The sequence below is a fragment of the Vicugna pacos genome, chromosome 17 (assembly GCF_048564905.1).
Source record: "Vicugna pacos chromosome 17, VicPac4, whole genome shotgun sequence".
NCBI classification, from domain to species: domain Eukaryota; kingdom Metazoa; phylum Chordata; class Mammalia; order Artiodactyla; family Camelidae; genus Vicugna; species Vicugna pacos.
This window is the reverse complement of record NC_133003.1, coordinates 23,055,724-23,073,037: the sequence shown is the minus strand read 5'-3', so window position 1 is coordinate 23,073,037 and position 17,314 is coordinate 23,055,724. Positions and strand designations below refer to the sequence as shown.

Sequence of the window (17,314 nt, the reverse complement as noted above, 5' to 3'; positions counted from 1 at the left end):
AGGGAGCCCTTAGCATCTTCATCATAGGTGTTTTAAATTTCCAGTCTGATAATCCCTCCCATATCTGAGTCCGGTTCTGATGCTTGCTTTGACTCTTCAAACTGTGTTTTTTCCCCTTTTAGTATGTCTTGTAATTTTTCTTGACAGCTGGACATGATGTGCTGGATAAAAGGAACTGTTGTAGGCCTAGTAATGTGGTGAGGTGTTGGGGAAGTGGAAGCATTTTATAGTCCTCTAAGTGGGTCTCAGTCTTTTAGTGAGTCTGTACCTCTGTCCTGTGAACTTCACACATGCTTATCAGTTTCTTCCATCCTTTTTCGGTAGGACAGGGTGGGCTGGAGATGGGTATTTCCCTTCCCTCAGGTCAGTTAGGCTCTGATAAAATCTCAGCAGATTAGACTCTGGTTAAATAGTTTCTCCTGAGTGTAGGCCTTGTTAGGAACAGAATGCTCTGATATATTTCAAAATACATGTTACCTTTTCCTTCCCCCTGCCAGAGGCACAGGGGATTTTTCTCCAATATTCACCACAAGAACTAGGTCAAGTTCCTGGTAGTAAAAGTCACAAAAGTGTGGGGCCCTGATGACTGGGTCCCCTGGAAGTTTCTCAGACTTTCCTCAGAATTGTCTCCAGCCATTCGTCAGTTACAGTTTAGGTTTTCCTATGTTGGCACTGGTTCCTGTGGAGGTTTGTTCTGGGTTTATGCTCTAGCAAGTTGTAGTTGTCTGCATTTGCATGTTGGTCTCTCCGATTTGGGAGGCAGTGGTTACCCTGTCACCCCACCTCTTTGTCAAATCTACGGTTAATGATGTTTTAGTTCGTCCAGCTTTTTACTTGTTAGGTTGGAGTGATGACTCCAGCTTCTTACCTGCCTAGAACCCAGAACAAGTACCATTGTTTTTTAAAAACCATGTTTATTATAGAGGACAGTTAGGATCCAGAGTTTAAACCACGTCACCGAATGCAGCCAGGAAATCCCTCTTATAGAAAGGATTTCCTTTAATGCATTCCAGCTGTGTGGCTGTAGGGGTCTCAGTCTTGGTTTCACGGGTGAAAGGAGCCTGCAGCGTTTAAACTTCACAAGTTATGAGATATGTGTGAACGGGAGAGGTCTTCAGATGAATACTTGAGATCTTTGATTTATTTGTGATGTGGATCTTCATGTTTTCTTGAGTGCTGTAGTGTTTTACTTGAACGTGTTGCTGGTCTTTCTTGGTACCAGAGCTTGCAAGTGGTTTTAGATCCTCCAAATGTCGTGTGATTGCTTTGGGTCAGTTTCTTGGTAGTGTCTGTTCTTTTATTCTTGTAGCCTTTTGCTTCCTTAGACACCACCTTCACTTTATGCATTCTCTTTTCCACTTTAGCTGTCATAAATCAAGATGTAGTTTATCCTTGAGTAGATGTAGATGGTGATGTTGCTAAGCTGTTTGTTGGTATATTACAGTGGTATAGGTGGCTGCAGACTATCTGTTCTCCTTGGTTCATGCATCACTACACCTATCACTATAGATCACTACAAGGTACTAGTTTTGTCTCAGGCTTCTTGGATGTTACATGTTGAACTATAAATCTGAAGCAAAAACTGGGTTTATTTATCTTTATCCCTACTCTCCCACATCCTTGCAGTTCACAAAGCAGTGGGAAGTAGTCTTCTCTGGGAACTATCACCTGGGTCCATGTAATACCCAGTGTCTGTCTTTGAGGAGGAGGTCAAGAAAAGAGAAGCTAGATATTTGGATGCTGGGGGATTATTCTTTGGGCTGGTCTCATTCTTCTGGCAAATGTAGAGTGATGGATGAGAAGTGAATCTTGGGTAGCTGGCTGTGGAAGCAAGAGACCACTATAAAGGAACAAGTCAGTGTTCCTCTCTTCTCATTCCATCCTCTCCAGGGAGGCTTGGGTCAGAGAAGCGGCTGATTCAGTCTTCTTCTGTGATTCTGTTAAACTTTCATTTTGAGAGATTAAGGGAGAAAGATATTAGACAGAGGTGTCGGCCGGTTTTTAGGATTTCTGACTATGGTGCAGGAAGGAAAAATAGAGGCTGTCATGGCATAGACAGCCAAGGTGAAGAGGGGCAGACTGAAAGAGGGCCCTGACTAGTGGCCAGGGCTCAGTGTCTGGAAGAGCCTGAAAGTTTTCCAGCTGGGAGAGGACTAGATGTCTGTAGGTGGCAATGTGTGTGATTTAGCATTGCTTCTGGATTTCTTAGGAGCAAGGCACGTTGCATTACATACTGATACCACTAACCTTACGCATCAGCTAGTGCATGTCATGTTTGAAGGACATCCATTAGAGAACTGTTTTTACCCTTAAGCTTGAGGTTTTGATTTTTATTTAGGGATGTTTAAATGGAATAATACTGTATCTGTTTAAGCAATTTAAGAATTTTTAACCTTAATTCTGTTGATTCACGTGTCCTAGTATTTTGCTGCAGTAGTGTTTTGCTACATTTTCTGTCTCCATCAGATTTCTCCTCACTCCCTCTTCCCTGTTTCACCTTAATTTTTTTTTTTTTTAAACTCTCTTCCCTTTGTTTGCTTCACCTGATTTTAAAACTGGAGACTTCATTTTCATGAGTCATTTGCTATTCAAAGTTTTGTCCTAGTCCAGGTACCTGCTCTCAGGTCTTCTCAGATGTTCTAGGTATGACTTACATGGCTCAGGGATGTAGGCACCTGTGACTGACACCTTTGAATTTGCCTTTTCACTTTAGCAAAATAAAGTCAGAAGCCTGAATTGTCAGCTGCTATCTGATAAAATGGTTTAGTATAAAGTGCCTATATAAATGGTTGATATTTATTTATTGAAAAAGCTTTATTGAGATATAATGTATGTACAATAAAAATGGTTGTCTTTTGGCCTTATGCTTAAATAAGTTTAGAGATTAAGAAGAAAGGATGAACTGTACCACAGTATTGTTGAATGAAAACGTAGTACAGTGTATTTGACAGCCATACCTGAGGCTGCTAGTCTACTAGCCTTGAGGCATTTGATGAAAGCAGAGATAAGTCAGTCACTTATCAAAGCTCCGAACGTCCATTGGGATTTTGTATCTGTATTGTTTTTTAAAAAAATAAATTCAATCAACTAGATGTTGGCTTTTAGGAAAATTATAAAAACCAAAGATTAGTAATTGGTCAGTATTCCTAGATTTTGAATAGCCAGTACATTTCAACTAATTATATTAATCTTAAATTTCTTTAAAAAAATAAAAAACACAAGGGAAGAATGCTTCCTTTTCGCCACTCCATTTTGGAATCCGGGACGCACTATGCTGTGCTTCCTGTGTGTTCTCCGTTGCCTAGAAGCAGATGCTGAGTGCCTTTACTGATGACACACCTGCTGTAAAGCTTGGTCAGTGATTCCTCAAAGGCTTTCCACCCCTTAAAACATTTAAAATATATGTGAGTTATATTCTGCCGGCAAGGAGAGAAAAACACAAGCATTTATGACCCTGGGGTGAATCTGTAGCTTTTAAGGATAGTTAACACCAGGAACAGGTATCAAAAGGAGAAGCAGGAGTTTAAATTTCGCAGATATGACGTGGTGAAATGTCAAGACAGTAGGCTTTGGTTTTAATTGCATTTTTAAAAAAGCTATCCTGGTTTTTAGATTAACCGTTCTTAAAGTGTGACCAGAGGTTTGGCTTTCCAAAAGATTGGTTATATTTTTGAAGGCAGTATACGCTAAAAGCTATTTCTCTTGAAAAATAGACATGTATTCAAGAAGAATGTCGAATGGTCTAGAAACAAATGCTGCACTAATTTAAAAAATCAAATTAACTCCTAGAGAGCAAGGCATTTTGATATAGGAGGGAAGGTCAATCATAGTACTTAACACAGGAATACCTTGGAGATAATGTGGGTTCAGTTCCAGACCACTGCATGAAAGTGGATATTGCAGTAAAGTGAGTCATAAGAATTTTGTTTGGTTTCCCAGTGCATATAAAAGTCATGTTTACACTGTGTTGTGGTCTAGGTGTGCATTATGTCTAAAAAAATGTATATACCTTAATTTAAAAATATTGCTGAAAAAGTGCTAACCATCATGTGAGCTTACAATGAGTCATCAAAGATCACTGCTGACAAATATTATAATAATGAAAAAGTTAGACATTGTGAGAATTACAAAATGTGACATGAGACATGAAGTAAGCAAATGCTGTTGGAAAATAGCACGGGCAGACTTGCTGGGCACAGGGTGGCTTCTGGGAGCTTCATTTGTAAAGATTGGTTCCATCGGCCTGGACCCTGGGTGAGATTGAGGCATGTGTATTTTAGAAAGCTTTCTCAGGTGATTCTGAGTAGGAGCCACTCATTTAATTAAATCATCTCCTTTAACAAGCAGTTGAGATTTTAGAGAGGTTAGCATTAAATAGATGTTTAGTAAATAGTCTTTGCTTCTGTTGTCATTCTGTAACATGGGCAGCGTTTTGGAGCTCCTGAGGTTTTTGATGTGGGGAGGGATAAGACCGTGAGGGCTGGAGAGACTGCGGATGGACAGGAGGGGAGCGGAGGCAGGTGGTGAGTGCAGTGCGAGGGAGTACGGCGCCCCAGGTCTTTGGGAGGTAGTAGTTAACTGGATGTGAAGCCACAGAAGTGGGAGAAGCGAAAGGTGCTTGAGATTTTCACCTGGTAACTGGGCAAAGTGTGGAAAGGTGCTAGGTTTAGGGGTGCTTTTCATTCAGTTTTAGCATTAAGGGATTTTAAATTTCTGTGGTAAAGTACGGATGAGGAGAGCTTTCTAATGAGACTTAAGGATTTATGAACTGGAGGAGATGTGAAGGCAGAAATAAATTTTAAGTTGTAGGAACCTCTGTGCCTAGGAAATCTCGAAGGGACCAGGTAAAGATCAGCATCCTGGTGTGGAGGCCAGGATTGGTCAGTCAGTCACTGTAGAGAAGCTCCGTGGTTGGCCATTCAGGCCTTCGTATTCCTTTAGGAAGGTTTTAGTTATTATAACAGAACAACAGACTAACTGGTCACTTCTTATGAGTCAGGCACTTTCCAAAGAGATTATATACATACATGCATACATTTTTCCCCCGTAAATCCTAATAACAACCTTATGAGGCTACTAAGTCTGTTGCCTCACAGTCAATTGTAGTGTCTGTAGAGTTTGGATTCTGCAGAGAGTCTGGCTCCAGAGCACACACCGTTAACTGCTGCACTGTGGAGGGGTGTGGGCAGGAGCTGGACTGTTGAGAGTTAAAGGAAGAGAGGACTGAGTGAGTAGATGAGAGAGCAAGTGGCAGCCGAGTACGTGGAGGCCAGGCATAGCATTCAGGTCACCTTTTTCAAAAGTCCATAGATGGAATGAGTTTGAAACCTGTGTAAATTGAGACGTTGTTAGGTTTGGAGAAGCTAAATCTTCAGAGAAGGTGAGAAGCCAGTGGAGACAAGTGTGAGGGAGTGAGGATAAGAGAGATGCAGCTGTGTTATAAGGTCCTGGGACAGACTGAGGTCCAGAGTGGGAGTGGAAGTCTTGCTTCTTCCTCAGACTAGGGTTCAAGTCAGGTTTAGATGTGGAGAGGGGAGCAGAGGGCAACTGAGTGAGCTCCTGTCACTTGACCTGGTCTCTATACAGGAGGGGAATGGGTTGGTTTATCTGCATGGGTTTGGCCTTTCGGTAACCATGAAATAGACTTAAGGTGGAACCGAGAAGGGAAGAGTTTTGGAATTCTTTGTTTAGGAAAATTTATTAGTAGTTTAAAACAGCCTGGCCCTAAACTCCTCTGTTTCTAAGCCCTAAAATAGCAGTCTTAGAGAATTAAAAAAATGATATTTCTAGGTCCAAAACCTCATCTAAGTGTTAATGGAGTTGAGTCAGGATTCTAGCAAAATTTGCTTTTTTCATTAAATAATCCTTTTAAGTTTTTTGGATCACTTTTTTGACCACTCATCACTGGAAGTTTTATTGTCTAGATAGGAAGAAGAGAGGCTCATGTTACCAACCAGTACTTAAACCTGCAAAAAATGCTCTTAAAATTGCTTCCTAGACTATTTTGGGGTTCAGCCACAGGATTAGATTCTACCAAAGCATTTTGGACATATCTTGTGAGCCTCTGTTTTATGATCCAGGTTTCAGATTTAAAATTAGGAAAGTGAGTTTATGGCCATATTCATGTGTAACAAAATACATGTTAAACCATTGGTCATTAAATACAGAGTATAAATGATGAAGTGATGTGTTTTATTTGAAATTCAGGTAGATCTCCCCCTTCGTATTCATTTCCCTTCTCCTGTGATGATCACATATGTCCTCATGGCCTTCTGGGATGAATAAATATAGACTATTTCTACAAGATGGAGTAAAGGTTGGGTTTGTAGATTCTTGGAAGAATTTGGAATGGTGTCTGTAGTTCAAAGCTTAGACCTTGGTTGACCTATTTTCAAGGATTGCTCTTGATTTGGGAGCTTTTCCTCAGTTCTCCTGGGTCAGCTAAGCTTTTGATATTTTCAGAAATGAAGATTGATCTTCCTTAAATTTGCTTATTTGAACAGCTTAACCTTTTACATACCACTCAGCTGTGGGCTTTTCAAAGTTACGCTATCCTTAGACACTGAAAATTTATGTAAATTGCCCAAGTTCACACAACACGTACTTAGCAGAGCCAAGATTGTAACCCAGGCTTGTTGGATCCCAAAGCCCGAGCATTTTCTCCTGGCCTGGACTCTGACAACAGTGATGAATGTTAAATTAACTTCAAAAGGAAAACAGTTAACACTGTCTTCAGTTTTAAATGTAATTACTCTCTTCCACAGAGGCTCAGGAAACACAGGGCCCTGGGGAATCTCTTCCTTCATGTGCTTGTTTTAACTGTGGTACCTTTATTCATGGATTAGAACTAATTTTGGTCAAGGCCATGAAAATGTGCCTGGAAAAAAGAGGCAAAAGTTGTAATCTGGTAAACGCTTTGAATTACTTCCTTAAATTTTGATCCCTCTCTCCGTTCCCAGTTATTTGTATGAGCTGATGTGCTTGTAGGGGCCAGAAGCTTGTCTGTGCCTCAGCTCATTTTTACTGCCTCCAAGCAGTCTTAGTTCCTTTCCAGTGGGCGAGTGCTTAGCAGCCGTCCCCATGGAGGTGACGTGTGGCAAGGCTGTGGAACATTGCTCTCAGGTCATCACGGGTGTGCGTGTACACACAGCACACACCCACTCTGGTATAGACCATACACATATTTGCACAGGCATTAGGATTAGTGGGTATTTAACGGGGTCAGTTTTTCTACATAGCTGCCAGAAATTGTTGAAAAGTCTAAATCAGTGGATCAAACAGTGTATCAAAAAGTCTCTAAATGGTGGTTCCAAATTACCAAAAGTTCATAAAGCAGAGCTGCTCTGCTGACTGTGAGCCTCGTTTGCTTCACAGCTAGTGAGCACCAGTGGCTGGATAAGCATGGGCTGTTTGGTTTTTAAGTGACTGGCATGCAGCAGCACTTTAAAAAATGTTTTAAAAATATTTCTTCTGCTTATGTAGGGCTTGTTCTGTATTGGCTTTCATTAGGCTCATGTGTTAAACGCATTTTATATTTTATTATTGCAGAAATTAGAATAATTTTGCTCCTGGCAGTGCTGATAGTTGATGTTTGAGCAGAAGGATTGGTCACATTTACTTGGGAACACTTGTCATCCTTATCAAAGCAGAGGTGTCTTTGTGTCCTCTCTTGCTTGCAGGGAAACAGTTTGGATTTTAGTGCAAAATTGAAATCTGGCGGATGCCAAAATATCATTTGCAAAGCCTAGGGTACCCAGAGCCAAGTATTTCATTAGTTTTCTAGTAAGTTTTCCTGCCTTTGGGAAGATCTATTAAGAATGGAAGGATGGACAGTTTCTCTGGCATACTTTGTGTGTCTTACGTTAGTGTTCTATATTGTAAAAGTCTATTCTGTTGGACGTACAGATCACTGGACGCTTGTGATAGCACTGTTAGGGGCTTACTGACATCCATGCAAGGACAAGAATTTGATGACTCAGCAGCTGTGTTCTTTCTTTTCTCTTTTCAGTTAACGGAGGTATTGGGGATTGAACCCATGGCCTCGTGCATGTGAAGCGTGCACTCTACCACTCCGCTTCCTCTGTTGTCTTAAAGCATTTGTTTTTAGATCCCAGGTGGAAGCTTTTGTTCCAGTGCCTCAACTGATTTCATTTGGTTTGGTTGATGCAGGAGAGAAGGAGCCCTTTTAGGTTCATTATTCATTAGTTAGGAACACAGAATATTGATGGCAGAGACTTCTGTGAAATGAGTTGTCTGTTTCCTTGGATGAGGGCCGCGTGACCGGTAATGCCTTTGTGGAGTGACCGGTAATCCTTGTCTGAGGAATGCTCTGAGTGTCTTGGGGTCATGTATATGCCTGTCTTACCCTTTATTGACACGACTAGCTGGCCCATGAAGTCGGTGCTAAGCTAGATCACCACTCTGCTGACAGTTTCCTCCCCTTTGGGAAGGAGGGAGAGACTCCCCATGTGGCCTACATGGGCTGGGCCTGTGTTTGTCCTAATGGGCCTCATGCTCTCTTACCAGGAAGAGGAAGAACAGGAGGAAGAAGATGATGATGAAGATGACGACGACACTGATGATCTAGATGAGCTTGACACTGACCAGTTGCTGGAGGCGGAGTTGGAGGAGGATGACAACAACGAGAATGCAGGGGAGGATGGGGACAATGACTTTTCTCCCTCTGACGAGGAACTAGCAAACCTGCTAGAGGAGGGAGAGGACGGGGAGGATGAAGACTCTGATGCAGACGAGGAAGTGGAACTGATCCTGGGGGACAGTAAGTCTAGGGCTGATCGTGAGGCTGAGCCTTGGTACCCAGGGAAAGGTCCCTTCCCTATGCCAGCCCAGCCCAGAGGGCAAGCCGCGCCGGGGCTCTGTGCCCTACGAGGAAGAGCAGTTTCACATCTCTGATCCTCTGCACTCCTGTCATGACGACTGTGTAACCAAATAGCTGTTATCTTTTATCTTTAAAACAGGGGTTGACAAACTTCTTTTATAAAGGCTGGACAGTAAATATTTTTGGTTTTGTGTTGCAGCTCCTCAGCTCTGCTGTTGTGTGAGAGCAGCCAGAAACAAGACATAAATTAATGATGTGGCTGTGTTCTAATAAAATTCTATTTACAAAAATAGGTGGCAGGTTTTGTTTGGCCCAGACTATAGTTTGTCGACCCCTGCTTCAGAGGATTAGCCTTAGAATAAAAGGCCACAGTGTCATTCTCCCAAGAGGCAGAACATCAGACATCGTCAGACACAGCTGCTCGTGGGGGTTCTCTACCTTCTCCTTTCTAAAGTTATAAAGAAATAACAGCGCTCTTGTGGAGAGCCCTTTCCTGTCTGCTTTTGCCTAATCCCTCTTAAGGACCAGGGGACAAATGTTTTTCTTTGGCTTCTGTATTGTTCCTTTTTTCCCCCCTTTCTTGTTCCAAGTTATGAAGAACAAGCTCCAATTTTTCTAGTACTTTCCCATTAGAACAGCTTTCTGAAGTCAAGCTTTCTGACTTTACTAACGGGTCCTGGGTAAACCAGCTGGCAGTTCTAAGAGCCTGCAAGCTCTGCGCTGTGCTCTGTTTGAGGGCAGATTTGGCCTCATCACTGTGACATGTGGCACTGCTGACAGATTCCTGCTTGCTGTGGCTCTGGTTCTTCCTAGCGCTGCCCTGCCTGACGGGGGAGCCCTCCCTGTGATGACCACCCATTTTTCATGTAGCTAACCTGGCTAGCGTTCTCACAGCCACGGGAGGTGTTACGCATAACATGGTAGCCACTACCTACCTGTGGCCATTAAAATTTTAATTCAGTTAAAAGTTCATTTCCTCATTTTCATGTCCACATTTCAAGTGCTCAGTAGTGACACGTGGCTACCACACTGAACAGCACAGGTACAGTTTCATTGTGCTGGCCTAGGCAAAGTACACACCAGGCCTCTTCAGAGTAGATGCTTGGTTTTTGTAATTGCTTGTTTCGTGGCAGAGGGGAGGGCTGGGATGGGAGTGTGTGTGGTAGGAGGAGAGGGCAGTTAGCTGTATATATTTAAGCACATATTTAAGAGATTCTCCTAGTCCCCAGTGACCTGAATCCATTTTCTTTGGGATGAACCTTATACATCATTCTAGTGCTCAAAGATTGAAGGCAGTTGGCTTAGGGGAGACTGTCTTTCTTGCCGAAGTTGTATTTTGAGGAAGCTCTGTGGGGCTGGGTGGGAGTTCCTTATATCTGCCCCATCTGCTGTTTGCCAACTTCCATTTTTTCATACTTGGAGGTTGAGGTGATTCAGTGGAGGAGGACTTGCCTTGCCCCTGGCCATGGTCAGAGAGCCAGGTAAGAGGGACTAAGGGGCAAGGGACACTTGACAGTATTGATGGGAATAAAAGGGCAAGTTTTAGTGAACTTTCTTGTCATCTGTGATGTGGGGCACAAGTTCTGTTTCCCTTCAATTACAAGTAATAAAGTAGGTTAGGGAAGCAGCTGGTACCCCTGACCTAAGAGTATCACTGATTTTTTCCATTCTCAATTTGAATATAAAACCACTAAGTTTGTATTTGGCCTGTAGCATTACTGCCTCCTTCAGCCTTTAACTGTTTAGTCTAGGACATGCCTTCTTTCAAGCCCAAGAGGTAATGTGGAGAACTCTCATTTCTGTCAGTCAGCAGTAAGAATGTTACTTTAACTTGGTGGGAATATTTATGTGAAAATGCCATTGTAGGTGACAGTGTGAGGACATGGCAGCTTGGGGGCTAGAACTGAGGTGGCGACGCCGAGGTGGCAGCGTGCGTCCTCCACTGCTCCTTACCTGTAGAGACCGACAGCGGCTCACAGCAGAGCAGACGGCGGCAGCCTCTGTACCCTGGGTTTACCACCTGCCTCACACTAATCATCTAGAGCGTTAGCTCTTAAGCTTTTGGGGCTTATGGAGCCCCTTTAGTGTGTGATAAAAGCCACTGTTGACTATAGAAAACCACACCCATGTGCCCCACACTTAACCTGGCGTAAGCCTTGGATCCCACAGAGACCCAGTGATAGATTTCAGATGCAAAACCCCGGCCCTCAGAAGAGAAATACCTTGACACTGAGGTCTTTGTGTTTGTCTGCTCTGCCCTCCTTTGAAAAGCCTGTATGTTGTAGAGCAAGAGGTTGCACATTGCAGGGACTGACTGTAACATCAACTGCCTTTGCCTCCAGGGCCTTTCAGAGGGAGAGGTCCCGACCAGAGTCCGGGGTTGGGTCTCTTCAGCATTTGGAGGATGAGAGAAGGCTAAAGAAGGTAGAGAGAGTGACCTGCCACCTGACCACCAGGAGGGGAGTCGGTGCCTGACCGAGGGTTCTGTTAATCCTGTGCCTGACGGTTATTTGCTTAAAGATGATTGTGGTGGTGTTCTCCTTTGGCTGCATTTAGTCCTTAGATGAGATGCAGCTGTGAAGACTCTTAATTCTTAGTGGCTCTACGCCTGACGGTTAGATACTGTTAGGCAGGTGGGGCTTGCATTGTCGGTTCATAGGTCGCATGAGCACCGGGGGATTCTTCCCAATCCCGTGGGCCGGGACACGGTGCTGCCTCTGCTTCTCCCCCTTCCGTGCTGGCACTTCCTCCTGGAGGTCCTTCAGTAAGGAAGCCGACAAGGCCTAGTTTGTGGTTTGGCTGTGTCAGGTATTAGTTTGATCTCTGTCCTGTTTTCCCCACTCCTCACTGTGAAGTCAGGCCGTGCTTGCATCCTTTAGACCCAGGGAACACTGGTTTTTTATTCCCAGCCATCTTTTTTTTTTTTTCTGTTTTCTTTTTGTTTAAATTTTTTTCTATCCCAGCCAACTCTTTTGCTTACTTTCAGGACTTTTTTTTTCTTTTAAATCACAGCCCTACTTTCCTTAGTTTTACTTTATCCACTTCCAGTTTTCTTCCTAAAGGAGATTGTAGTGAATGAAGGTTTGGGAACACGCAGTTCTTCCTCAGCTTTCCTCGAGTGGAGTCTCTCAGGTTATCTGGGAAAGGGCTGATGAGGGTTTCTTTGGAACCACTGGCTGTCCCTCTCCACAGAGGAACCTCAGAGCCTGTGGGCATTTGCAGGGCTCCAGCTCAGGATGTCTTCCCACTTCCCTGGGGACCTTGTTAAAATTGTTCAGTTTCCTGAGCTGAGTGATCCAAATGGGCACTGAGACCTTCCCTTTACCTTCGCTCAACAAATACTAGAGCTAGCTCCTATGTTTCTGTCCGATTTCCATCATCAGCTAGATGTATCTACCTCATTTTGAGGGTTCTTTCTGTTACTGCTTAGTGTCACCCCTTAATGGATCCTTCCAGGTGTTCATGTGGTCTCTTCACTGCCTGGAAGGCAGAGGGTCAAGCAGAAGATTCCTTGTGTACCAGAGACACAGTGCCACCTTCCAGGGTGTCACAGCTACCCACTGCTGGCTTCCAGCCCTGTGTTCCTAGGCACTCCCTCTCTGGTATTGCTGCATGCTGGCCTGTACCTTCTGGGGAATTTGTTCCTTGCAGATTATATTCAGAAATTGCAGAGGAATGAATCCTGGGTTGAGTATCTCTGCCTTTATGAGGTCTTCTGAGAACAGAGTGGTGGAGGAGTTTAAGAGAACTTTCATCTTTGCTCAGGGCCAGCCTGTCTTTTTAGTGGTCTTAGGGGTCAGGCAGGCCTGTGCTCACCCCTGAAGGACTCTGGAGGCCAAAGGACTACATGGGCTCACTCAGTGCAGCCCTCAACCCCGCTGCAGCCAAAGCACCATGAGTGAAAGCTTTAGCGCGGGCTTGCCTGGTCCCTTTAGGGCCTTCCAGGCAGGAGGAAGAACCTCTAGGAAGCAGAGGGCACCATGTCCAGGCCCTCTGAAAGGTAAGCAAGCGAGAGGTCCCAGGGGAACCACCATCACCAAAACAGTATATTCTCCAGAGCCAGCTCCAAGGAGTTAATTGATGTGTTTTCTTTCTGGAAACTGGTAATTAACCTTGCTCAGGCATAAATGTATGTGTATGTAGGTGCTGCCTTCTTCAGAAAGCTTCCTGTAAGCCTAGTGCATAATCTAGTCTCTCCCTTTTCTTACCTTTCAGCCGACAGCTCTGACAACTCTGATTTGGAAGATGACATCATTCTATCTCTAAATGAGTGAGGAGCCATCACCACGTGGAAGAGATTCTTGGCAGGCGAGAAACTGAGTCAAATGAATTCAGAACATCTTCCCTTCCCCTTCTCCCAGGGCTCTTTTAAGGAACTGCATGCCCTGCATTCAGAGGATTATAGCTTAGAGAGTCTCACTGGAATCTTGAGGGTCCTTCTAAAAACAATAACAACCACAAAAAAAAAGACAGCAGGGGTTAGGCCCTATTCTGCTTCCCCCTTCTCCTAGGATGGACATATCTTTCCTCAAGGGAAAAAAAACATGTCTCTGGGGTTATTTCACAATATATTTTCTTTGTATAATGTTCTTTACTTAAAGAACAAGAAATAGTTTTTTATAAAACTTAAAAAGAAAAAAAAAAAGGCATTTATAACTGAGGGTATGAACTTATATCCACCAGGTCTCTTGTCCCTGCACTTCATTTTCTGTGGAAGAAAATGATGTCTAAAGAACAATATAGAGGCATTTTTACATACATATTTAAATGAAAAGGAAAATCGTGGTTTCTTAAATTGATAAGGATTAAGAATATTTTATTATAAATATAATATATGATTTTTTAACCTGTTTTGTTGCCTCATATGCTGTCAGGATAATTTGTTTTCCTTCCAGAGGTGCCAGAGGTGGGGAGGAAGGCACTGCTTGTTTGCTGAATAAATGCCTAGGTTCACCCACCTTCTCAGTTTGGGGGCAGCAAGGTCGTTGTGGATATTGGTTTTTGTGGAGTTGAGGGAACTTAGGATATAAGTTCACTCCCTCTATTTTTCTTTGTGATTCAGTTTTTCAAAAATCTTTTTTTCTTCCCTTTCTCCCCAATGTGGAAATTACAAATCAAAGGCCTTTTTCTTTAATGTAAAGTGTATTTATTTAAAAAAAATACAAAATAAACTACAAGTCTGTCTTTGTTTATGGCCTTTCCCTGTTCTCTTACCAAAGTGGGGGTCTGTCCCTTTCCTTGCAGCGCTAGCCAGGCAATAGAGAGGACGCCTTCTAGGAGAGGCAGTCCAGCACGGTGGTGAGAACACATTCTGCCCAAATAAAGCGCTCTGGGGAGAAAAGCAGCTTAGTTACAGTGCCTCACCCTGGCCTGCCGCTCTCCCCCGGAGAAGGACCAGGCATGGGGTTGAGGGAGGTGCTCGGGGCATCGTTCACTGTGTGCACACCTCATCTCTCTATCCTGGGTTCTGAATCAAGAAGGCAGCTCCGGAGTACAGATTTGGTGGAGCTGGAAAGGTAGGGGTCCTGGGAAGTTTTGGAGCAATGAGTTGGCAAAGCTAAGGAGTGAAAGCATTTTGGCCATCCCTGTAGTGGGGTGACTGTCATTACCGTACCTTTAAGGGACTACAACAGTAGACCCGGGCACTTCTTCAGTTTTGGCAGTTTGTGGGGCTTGGGCGGGCTGGGTTTGCAGGTACTTCACAGGCCTTGAAAACTGGCCTGTGGTTCAGCTGTGCCACCACCAGGGAAAGGACCAGGTGCTCTTACCTTTTCACTCACCCCACCCCCACCTTTCCCACAATAAATAGAACGTAGTCTGAGTTTGCCCAGTTTCTATCTTACAGGTATGATGTAGCTAAAGAGATTTTTCTCCCTCTGCTGAGAAAAGAGGACAAACTTGTGAAGTAAACAACCAAGACAAGACAGCTAAACTCCTCAGGGGCCAGTAAAGCCCTGCTGGGCTTCAGAGAGCACTGTGCATGTATGACACATGCGGAAGTGGGCCTGTGTCACTCAGGCACCTCTTGGTCCTCCAGAGAGCAGAGGCCTTAGCTTAAAGGGGTTGCTAACACCTGCTGGTGCATTAGAAGAAAACAGGCTAAAAGCCAGAAGTACTAAAAGCATTATATTCTAGCCATCAACTCAACTGAGACAGTCTCCCTGAGCTCTGCCAGCAGCTGCTGGGAGCACCCACAGGTCTCTTGGGTGGAGATGGGGACCTGCTACAGGAAAGAAGAATCCTGGTCGACTTGACAACACATCCTTAGGGAAGTGCCCTAAGAGACTAAGGAAACATCAGCCCTCTTACTCTGCCAGGGCTTGAGCTCTGAGTAACTCAGGAAGAAACAGTGGAACAGTAGCAGAACACCAATGCAAATTTTGCGTTAAAGCCACACCTCAGACAGGACCAGAACCACAGGTGGAGGCACTGGGTGCCTGCAGCTAAACCTCTCCCTGGGGGCATGTCATACATCCGCCAGGGCCTTGACCACCTGACCGATCCCCCTAGTGCTAGTCAAGGCCTTTCTGAGAGATGGTCGCAGAACCTGCTGTGTCTTTAAGAGCGAAAGGAAGGAAGGAAGGAGTTGAGAAGAGGGTCCAAGGAAGAGAGATAGTCACACAGTAGCTGTGGTTCTTCATCAACACTCTAGTTCATTTTGGGGCCAGAAAGCACCTATCCCTGAAGAAGGGTGAACAAGGCAAGGGTTTAAGTGTCTTCTCTGACCAGATTTTCTAGGTTTCTGTCTGGGAAAGCTAGGAGGCATAGTATTTATTCTGGGTCCTGAGCACCCACTTTATGAAGGAACAGCCCAGAGAAGTTTCAGGCTTAAATACAGCAAGGTGGCTGTGACCTGTGCCCATGACATTTGTCAGTGTGCCTTCAAGACACCCCCTACCTCATCTGCTCTAATCGAGGCGAGGCCCACTCCTGCCCGGAATGGTGCCACTGTGCCCCACACTGATGTGCTCAGATACCTGGCAGCTGTGGCCAAAGCTCGAGTACAAACAGGCACATAACACTTCCTTATGTTAATGTTTTCCGTTACGAACATGCTTGTTCTCAGTTGTGAACACCAGCTGAAGCCCAGTGAGCGGCGCTTCCCCCAGGCACATTCCCTTGTTTACCTTAGATCTCCAAGGTCTTGAAAAGACACCTCTCACTGTCCTTGTGGAGAGGCGTGCATTCTGCACGCAGTCCGCACTGAGCCCCAGCTTCCACCGCATGAGTTGTCACCTGTGCTGCCTCGTGCCAGCCAGGGTAGTCACCAGACCTAGACAGGGGATGGCATGGTCAACAGAACCCAGAGTTCCTGGTCATTTAGGGACTTGTTTCCCTTACTGGAGCTTCTGTTCTCCCTCACCCTTGACAATGATCCTTTTGGAACATCTGAACTGCCACAAACATCCTGAAATAGTGTCTGGGCTGTGCTCTATGGTGTCAGTTGCTGTGTGACTGATTTCCCTTCCTGACCCGACACTGCTGGCTTTTTCTGCCAACGCTGGCCACACTACCGTAGCAGAGACAGGTCGCCACAGAACTTAAGACTCCTTCAAGCCATCTTTCCCTTCCAGCTTGAGGATGACTCCACATTCCTCCCCAACTCAGCTGGAGTGGTTTTGAGCTCGAGCACTGCCCAACACCTTGGCAATGCAACGCTTCCCCACAGAAGCACCTCCCCCAGTGGTCCCCACCTCGACAGCAGGGCAGGTGGCCTCGGCACACACTCTCACCTGCCCAGGGGAGAGCAGCCTCTTCCGAACCCGCCGTACTCACTCAAAAACTCTTTGGGCCCCAGAGATTCAGTGTCTCCCACAAAGCCCTAGAGACTGGGCAGAGGCCCACTCCACTGACACGTCACCCCCAACCAACCAAAGGAAAAGCCAGAATTCAAACACCGGGTAAAGTTCAACAAAAAGTCCAAGGAAAGCTGCCTCCCACCCTCCATTCCAGCATTTGGTCTCCAGTGTCCCTGGGAGTCTGAGGCAGCTCTGTCTCCAACTGAGTATCCCTGGGCTGCTGCATTAAGGCTAGAAGGGAGGCTGAACGAGAGAAGGAGGCCGCACGGATCCATGGCACCAAGACCCCTTGACATCAATATTGCACTGCTCCTCCCATGACTAGAAGACCACACAACTGCTAAAGACTACTTGTCTTCAAAAAGGCTTGATGGACACACACAGTTTGGGGCAGGAAAACAAAAACTAGTAACCACCACAGCTGCTGGCTACAGACTTAGGCTCAACCCCTTCCTGTGCGTGGGGTCCTCTGGTTGGCAAGGCAGGGTCGAGTGCAGACTGAAATCCACCTGCTCTCAGCCAAGATTAAAAAATGTGAACATAGTCCTGACAGCCCAAAGATCTGAAGGGCTGAGACCGACTAGTGCAGCAGGACGGTGAGCTATGCCAGTGGTGGAAAGATGACAGGGCATTTGTGTGCATGTAGCGGGGAAAAGCCTTCCATTCTTTGAGCAAA

The 17,314-nt window shown here is 45.0% G+C and overlaps 1 protein-coding gene across 7 annotated transcripts in view; it reads left to right on the top strand.

Moving 5' to 3' along the window:
• Window positions 1–14,031, top strand: part of DCAF1 (DDB1 and CUL4 associated factor 1) — a 73,265-nt gene extending 59,234 nt beyond the window's left edge. For all 7 annotated transcript variants that reach the window (XM_072941361.1, XM_072941358.1, XM_072941363.1 and 4 more), the window contains 2 exons: window positions 8,527–8,779; window positions 13,055–14,031. In XM_072941361.1, the coding sequence (XP_072797462.1) occupies window positions 8,527–8,779; window positions 13,055–13,113 (312 nt within the window). In that variant the 3' untranslated portion in view covers window positions 13,114–14,031. The remainder of the gene's footprint in view (window positions 1–8,526; window positions 8,780–13,054) is intronic.
• Window positions 14,032–17,314: the final 3,283 nt, after the last annotated feature.